Source organism: Cyphomyrmex costatus, unplaced genomic scaffold, assembly GCF_001594065.2.
Source record: "Cyphomyrmex costatus isolate MS0001 unplaced genomic scaffold, Ccosl1.0 scaffold141, whole genome shotgun sequence".
Taxonomy (NCBI): domain Eukaryota; kingdom Metazoa; phylum Arthropoda; class Insecta; order Hymenoptera; family Formicidae; genus Cyphomyrmex; species Cyphomyrmex costatus.
In genome coordinates this window covers 1703148-1711428 of record NW_017275402.1, presented here as the reverse complement: position 1 = coordinate 1711428, position 8281 = coordinate 1703148, and the positions used below count along the sequence as shown (strand labels likewise).

At 31.6% G+C, this 8281-nt stretch overlaps 1 protein-coding gene across 1 annotated transcript in view; it reads left to right on the top strand.

Annotated features, from left to right (window-relative positions):
- LOC108783089 (uncharacterized) overlaps nucleotides 1-7883 on the top strand; it is a 72629-nt gene extending 64746 nt beyond the window's left edge. Inside the window, exons 5-6 of the mRNA XM_018551550.1 lie at nucleotides 6145-6420; nucleotides 7490-7883. Of these exons, the coding sequence (XP_018407052.1) occupies nucleotides 6145-6420; nucleotides 7490-7609 (396 nt within the window). The 3' untranslated portion in view covers nucleotides 7610-7883. The remainder of the gene's footprint in view (nucleotides 1-6144; nucleotides 6421-7489) is intronic.
- Nucleotides 7884-8281: the final 398 nt, after the last annotated feature.

The following is an 8281-nucleotide window of genomic DNA, read 5'->3' as shown; positions in this document are numbered from 1 at the left end:
AGAGAGAGAGAGAGAGAGAGAGAGAGAGAGAGAGAGAGAGAGTTGTTATAAATTAAATTATGTTTTATCAAATACTTTATATAATAAAAAAAAAAAACTTTATATAATATATATAATTATGTTGTAGATTTTATTTTTTCAGTTGAAATCTAGATGATATATTAGTCATTCTATTTGATTTATTTTATCTATTTAATTTAGCCATTCTCTGTTCAATATAAAAATTTGCTTGATAGAAATATATTTTTTTTAACAATCACCGAACAGTTATATTAACTTTATTTAGTTACTGAGAAGTAAAACTACTTAGTATCAAGACGTAATGCTTTGCCTTCAGTTACTTCGTACAAAAGATACTCAATACCTGAACTCAATTATTATTAAACAAAAATAAGATAATGTAGACATAATACTTTAATTAATAATAATCTATTAATATTAGACAATAACTGAACAAAAGTATATATAACAGTTAAATATACTTTTATTAAGAAAACCGTTTCAGGTACTGAAAAAAAATTCTTATCAAGTAGTTTCGTACGCAATGTTGTTATAACTAATACGAATACAGTAATACACTAAACAATAACTGGATGAATATCTTAAAAAACTGTATATATTTCTATCAGGGCTAGTACAATAATATTGAAAAAAAAATTTCTAAATCTAAATAATTTTTACTGTGTAGAAGTAAATATTTATGAAATGTAAACATATATTGTTAGATTATTGTATTAAAATAGATTACTTAGACTTAGAAAATTGTTTTCAGTAAATATATTTTAATCATTTTTATGATAATTAAAAATAGATTCATTACTAGGATTTCTTTACATAAATTATTGTTAACGATTCAGTAGACCATCCTGGATAATATCTTTCTCATTCGTACGTGACAATTATTGTTTCTGTGGAACACAAAGAAGCGGGATTACCATCGCCGCGGGTGAAACGCGTGCTCGGTCTAAGGGGACTTAATAAAAATCCCGTTTCAATAAAAGTAGATTTTGCCATAGGCGTACTCTATTAATCTGGCCGCGTAAGCGCATGATATCACCTCGTCGGTATTAATCCTGGGCTAAACATCCCTGGCGAACAATGTTCTCCTATTACCCGCCCATCGGTACAATGAAACCGCCATAATTATCCTGTTACGCAAATCGTCCCGCGTATCCTTCTCGTATATACGCGCTTGTGACCTTCCCTTCCTACCCGTTTTCGCCCCTCTATCGAAAATTTCCTATAGAGCTTCTATTGGTATTAATTAACTTAATTAGATGGGTTCTCTTCATTAGCAGCTGCCTCTCTCAATGGTTTCTGTTGACAAGGGAGTTACAGGGGGATTAATAACATGGGTGAGCACTGCCTTCTCTTGGATGAGCAAAATATAGTTGGATATTATCGCTGATTTTCCATAGTAGACTGATAAACGATAATTCGAAAGAAAGAATTGGGAAAGCCTGTGAGCTGTAGGTTTATACGACGATACACATTTACTGTTTAATGACGCAGATTTGCTCTGGAAATATTTAATACCCGCACGGGAGGGAATTAAATTGTAAAATAATGCGGCATTAAACACGTTTCATAAATTCAAAAATTCTACAAACGCTAACGAATGATATAGGTGTATACGATATAAAATGTTGATAAAACGATACCGATTCGACATTTGAACAATTGATGCACATTAATGGGAACGAGAGGAAACGTAAAACTATTTTTGTTAATATGAGATTGTTATTATCACTTCCATTATCACAATCTTCACATTTTTAATTTAATGCATATAACTCTGATCAATATAGAAATGGAAAATTTTATTCTCTGCTAAATTCGTTTTATAAATTAAGAATTTTTTCATTAATGCAAATGTATTTGCTGAATGATGACACAGCGGCAACAATTACAATTATATAAATTAACATTTATATATAATTGCTACATAAAGTTAATTATGACCGATTAAACCACAAAGCTGTTTTTGCTCTACTACTTTATACTCTTTTTATCTTTCTTTTCTTGGCTAAAATTAATTTCTGATTCATGTGTTGATAAGTGCCAAAAATTAAAACGATTTGTTAACAATTAAGTTACTCGACATATATAAATCGGATTGCTCACTGTTATAATCTACTTATTATACTAGCAACCCTTGATTTACTCTCCATAATTTTCCATTGGCTTATCTATAAACTATGCTTATCCCCCCAATCAATATTCAAAGCTAATTATTTAAAGCATACCGAAATTCAATTTTCATGGATAGCCAAATTCTCAATTTTAATATGTATGTAGTTCAGTGGGTTTTATTTTAACGCGATGTAAAGTTGCTGATCAGTAATATACATTATGATAGAAATTAACGTAAAAATAACAAGACCTTATTAACGAGAGAATTGGAACAGGACAAATTAAAAGTTGGTATCTTAAAAAGATGTACGTTGTCTTTTGCTGTGCAATATGTTATCTATTTTCGCGAATTTGTATGATTATTTCATTAATTTTGCGAAGATGTTAAATGGGATATTTCTGCACTTTATTTTGCGAGAATTGGAACAAAAGAAATTGAAGGTATTTTTAAAAAAGACGTTTTTTTTACTGTGCAGTGTGTTACTTATTTTGTAATTTATATAATCATCTCAATAACCTGCGGATTCGTCCAAATGAAATATTTCTCCACTCGATCTTTGCGAGAAGAAATATAATGGATAATATATCTTGAGGCTATATCTTGCAGTACATTTTTCAATCTCCAGTAAAAATTATTTCTTTCCCCATTGCATAAACTCCCTCCACGAAATCCTGTTCCTCGCGGCAAAAAGTCTTCGTCAGTCGTTCTATCCAAGTCCGCCCTTTCGACCCGGTTATCTATCAGCGTTGAAGGATTCGAGAAAAGTTCGCGCGCAGCAGAAAATACCAAGACCGAAGGGATATGCGTCCCGAGGGACAGACTTGGGATACTGTCTTCCCCTGTACATTGGGTACATCGAATCAGCTTGGCGCTTGTTATCGCTCACCATTTGATCTCTTTACCTTTTTCCATCAACTTCTTTTGTTCGTCGTCAACCATTCTGAAGATGACGTTCTTTCCAGACATTGCCCTTGAATATGATAAAGATCGTTACTCATAGAAAAGAAAAATGGCTGTGGCCAAAGGAAAAGTTTTTGTTTCTCAGGATATAATCGCTCAACACGGAGACTTGCGCAAAATTGATCGGTCGCGATAAAGGGTTAAGAGCACTGCTTTCATCTGTCTTCCATACTGAATAACATTAGAAATGGGAAAAAATATAGGAACATTGAACACTCATAAAAGGATGATGTGTAATAGATTTTTAAATCTACTTATAGAAATTTGTTACGATATCTTAACTCTTTTTCAATAAGCAAGTTTTTGAATATGTTAAACATTGAAATATTTACTGCACGAATTAATATTTCTATGAGAATTATGATCATAAATGTGATAATATATAATATTTAATAATAATTGTATCATATTATATATACATATGTATTATATTGTAAAAGAATTTATTATTTTGTATTATTATATTACATGATTAATGAAATGCACACATTATCAAATAGATATAACGTGTGCTTTCTGCTTTACTGTATAAGAGAGGAGTATTAACATATAATATCAAATATTTTAAATGAAATTATGATTAATTATGATTCCGTTCGGATGCGATAAACAACATTAAATAATAATTGTATGAATTTATTGAAGTTTCTTGTGACAGCAATGTATCTCGTTAAAGTTGCGCTAATAGCATCTCTCTCAGACTCTACACAACGAAAGGACAAAGATGCATATTCTAACTGATAAAAGGAGTCGCTTGAGTGACTTTCTCGAATATGTTTCGCCATGAACTAGCACAATGTAATTTAATCTGGGTTATTATTATTAATAAAAATTGAATGTCAGCTCAGAGTCTATAATGTTACATTAAATTCATAAAATTTATAGAGAGCGACTTCAATCATATTTCTGATATATTTAATTTTTTATAAAATCTATGATATTAATATCTGTACATATAATATTTAATATAAAATTACAGATATAGCTAAAGCAATAAATTCTGTTGACATAATTTTTTACACTTTTTCAATATAATTCTTGTAATTAACATTGAGTCAATTGATTCAATTAGATAATTTACACTTGACCGCAAGATTACTTAATTAGCTGATGTCGATAATAACGAGATTATTTCAAAAATTTATTATGTTTGCTTCTTTAGTAGTTTCTACGATATTGAATAAAATAAGATCGTTTAACGAATTCCAGTTGCATTATGCAGCATCCTGCTGGATTTTACGGGGACTTCCATTTCTCTTCTTAAACCCTTCGTAAGTTAAGTGAAGAACTTAAAGCTGCTTCGACCATGCTCGTAGACGAAACTCGTTGCATTTGCCAAAAGTATATATCTTACATTTTCGGCGAAAGTTCACAATGTGTAACAACTTGCAAGCGACGATCTGCGCACTGAAAATGCTTTTAAAACCGCGCTGTTTCGTCCCGGTTTCGCTGATCGTAACTAGTTTCAATGAGATTTTCAGCAAACTCGATGAAAAGTCTTTCCAACGAAAATACGAGTAAGCAAGCATTGAGCATAGCTAGATGATAGTTAAAAGCGCAGAAGCAAGTCGGCGTAATTACGGTTTTTCCGACGCACGGATGGAACGGTACTTGCGCAAGAATTGCGAAGTTTCGCAAAAGTGGAAAATTGTTCACGTCCAAGATGGGAATTGAGATATCTTCGTTTGAAATTCTCCAACTTTTCAAGTTAAATTCAATTATTCGTGCTCCCAATTATTTTCTTCCGGTGAAACGATTCAGGCACGTACAATATAGAAGCACGTTCATTTCGTGAATATGTTTATTTTAGCGAGCAATTTTTAATGATCTTCTTGTAATTAAGAAAATCGCTCTCTAAATGTCATCATCATTCGTGTCTACGTTTGGGCTTTCAGTACATCCCTTCATTTTAGGCATGAAAAGTTTTCCTTTGGAAAAGACCGCACGTAGTACCATATTCATGATATGCCTGCAATTTATTTCTGACTATAAAGAATAAAGACAGATTACGTTTTTTCTTTAAATATAAAAGTTTGATCGTTATAAGAAGAGTTTGAAATAAAAGACGCGAACGAATATTCGGCTCACAGTCGTGCAATTTTAATAATACGTTTATATTAAAAGTTTCAAAGTATTATATATCTCAAACTTAAAAAAAAAAAAAAATAAACAAGTATGGTGAAAAATTGTAGAAAATTTCTACTTCACATATTTGAAAAGATGCATCCTTCGGAAAGAATACTATTAAAATATATAAAAAAGAATGTGAGATATTTTCATACAATCTCTTCTATAATAACGTAGTTTAAATAACTTCTGCTTTTAAGCAGAATATCATTACGAGATTTTAGCCTTTTTTATTTTTAGCATTTCTATTGTAGAAAGTAAATGAAAAATAATATTCATGAACAGACTGAACGTTTAACGTAACAACTTTAATAACATCTCTTCCCTTTCTGGGATCAGTACGATTTTTATTGTAATAATATTCCTAGTGCCTATGCTGTATTGTTAGAAAAGTCCTTTGCCCAAGGGTGCGTGGCAAAATGAGGTCCTTCCAAAACGAATAGGATCCTGAGAAAGAAAATTTGCGTTGAGAATGTTTTCATGTTAGGTACACAGTATTCCTTGATTCTATAATAAGCGGTATTTTTAACAAGCTTCGCTAGTAATTGTATAATTCGTGTAATTCAAAATCATATTATACATATTTTTCACAACAATTAAACGCATTTTAAACGTATGTATGAAGAGATTTGATTGACATTTTTAATCATTATTGAAATTTCCTAAAATTAATAAAATTGATGAAAAAATCTGTATGTGATATAACTTTAACATGCACAATGTTCTTTTACATGCGTGAATTTGTACATTATGATAAAAAAACATATAGATAGTATATGTTTTAGTATTCATTGTAATTTATTATTATAACGTTGTATTATTATATTAATGTTTTATTAACGTTGTATGTCATAAGATGAGACGTATTACACGCAATGTAATGCCGCAAGCGTAACGTTTAATTAGTAAATATATGACCGTAGGACATGGACATGCTGCAGCTGTTCGCATCTCCGGCAGGTCGAGCGTTACTCACGAGCGACAATCGGCCGAGGGGATCAACGTCGACCTCTTCCTTGTCTCGAGAGTCCTCGTCGAGGCTAAAGAGTAGCAGGAGACCATCGGGTACCGGCACAGTCAGTGCACCCACGTCACCGCCAAGACGGCGGAAGTCAAGCGCCGAACTTTACAAGGAAGCTGTTGAGATCCTTGGCCTCACTTGCTCGCTGACCGATAGCTGCCGGTGCATCGATTGCCAGGTAATCATTTATTAATGATCAACATGACAATATTGACAATATGTATTGTGCTCTACTATAATCTTTTATATATAATCTTTTATGATATTATATAACTGTATCATAATATATGATATATTGGACTTGACATATTGATTATTCAAAAAAATTTTTACTTTAAATAAAATTTGTAATTTGTAATTTGTGTCTTTAATCTCTCTCTCTTTCAACTAGAGTTTATTTAAATAAACAAAAATATACGAACATTTATTAATACACAATCCCATAACTTTTATATAATATTTAACGAAATATTACAAGGCGTGACGAAAGTTATTTCACTTTTAAAAGACTTTTTATTTAGGTACAACTTGTAGCATTTACTTGTAAGCACTATATGTGCCAGCCATATTGCAAATTGACAATTTAGAATTTTATTGGAAATATTAATCGATCAAGAAATATTGAATTTAATTAATATTCACAGTCTATTCTTTCTTCTTGTAAGGCAATTACATCGCATATATGGTTGCCACAAACAAAATGACGTCAACAACTGTATTCACACAAATGAAGTTGATATTGGCTAGTTTGTGTACTAATTGGACAATTCTGTTACGGATTACTCGTCGCGGAACGAACTTTTTTTACTGCTCCATTTTGGCTTGCACTTTTAGATTCGTTAGCTACGGTCGGAAAATTCTGATTCGAGTCAGATTGTAAGACTGTTAATGTAAAAGCTATAAACTTTGTCAGTTATATAAAATTTTTGTTAACAAAATACACGCATAAATAAGTCTTTACTCTAAAAACTGAGAATTATTAATTAATGTTTCCAAACTAATATGTATAGGCTAAAATATGTTAATAATACAAGTATATCTTGTGAAATATATATTTTACTATTTTATATACTTATGTAAAGAAATAAATAATTTTATAATAAAAAAAAGAGAGGAAATATATTAATTTATTAATAATACATTATTCATAATACCGAAGTTTAGACCTAATTGATTGCTTGAATTAAATTAAAATACTTCACTATTGCACTATTACAATGTAATGATACTCGCTGTTTTTCTTCCAGAGCAACTACTTTGATTGCGACGACGATTGCGCTGACGCCGGTACAGAACTAGCTGCAGGCACTCCTATTCTATTGGACCACGCTCTATCGCATCATCTGACTGTGTGTTCCATACAGTAGCAAACGACCGGTAGACGAAAATTTCGAAAAAATCGGCCCCTTATTAGCCCGCTCTGCCATACGTTCCAGCAGAAGATAATGACGTCGACTTGTCAATATCTTTCGATAATTGCACAACATTCGTGTTAAAAGCAAAAATTAGCGAGACTGAAATCAGCGCGGCAACGATACTACAATAGAGATTGAATACTGGAAGAAAATTGAGTCGTTCGTTTTGCATTCCGCGAGTCTCCACCGAGAAGAGAGTTCGTGCAAATATTATATATTTTTTCCTTACCAAGTAATTTATCTCTTATACGATTATTTGCTCAATCGTGTTCATCGGATAAATGCGTCAGGCTTTATATATATATATGATCTATAAATTATTATTCAGATATTATCTTAATACGTTTGTCTCATAATAATACAGTATGAATATCGATAAATTTGTGATATCATACGAGGAGTGAGTTTTTGTAAATTATTTGTTCTGTATTACAGTAGTGGCGCAACGACTCGCACGTTTGTATTGTCGAAAATTGCGTTCAGAAATGATAATAAAGTACGGCTCAAAAATCGGACGAATTTAAATCATGCCAAAACAGCGCCAAAAAGTTTACAATAGGATATCCTAATTAATAATTAGCCTGCGCACACCGCATTCGTACCCCGTTCGGTCATCCATCATCG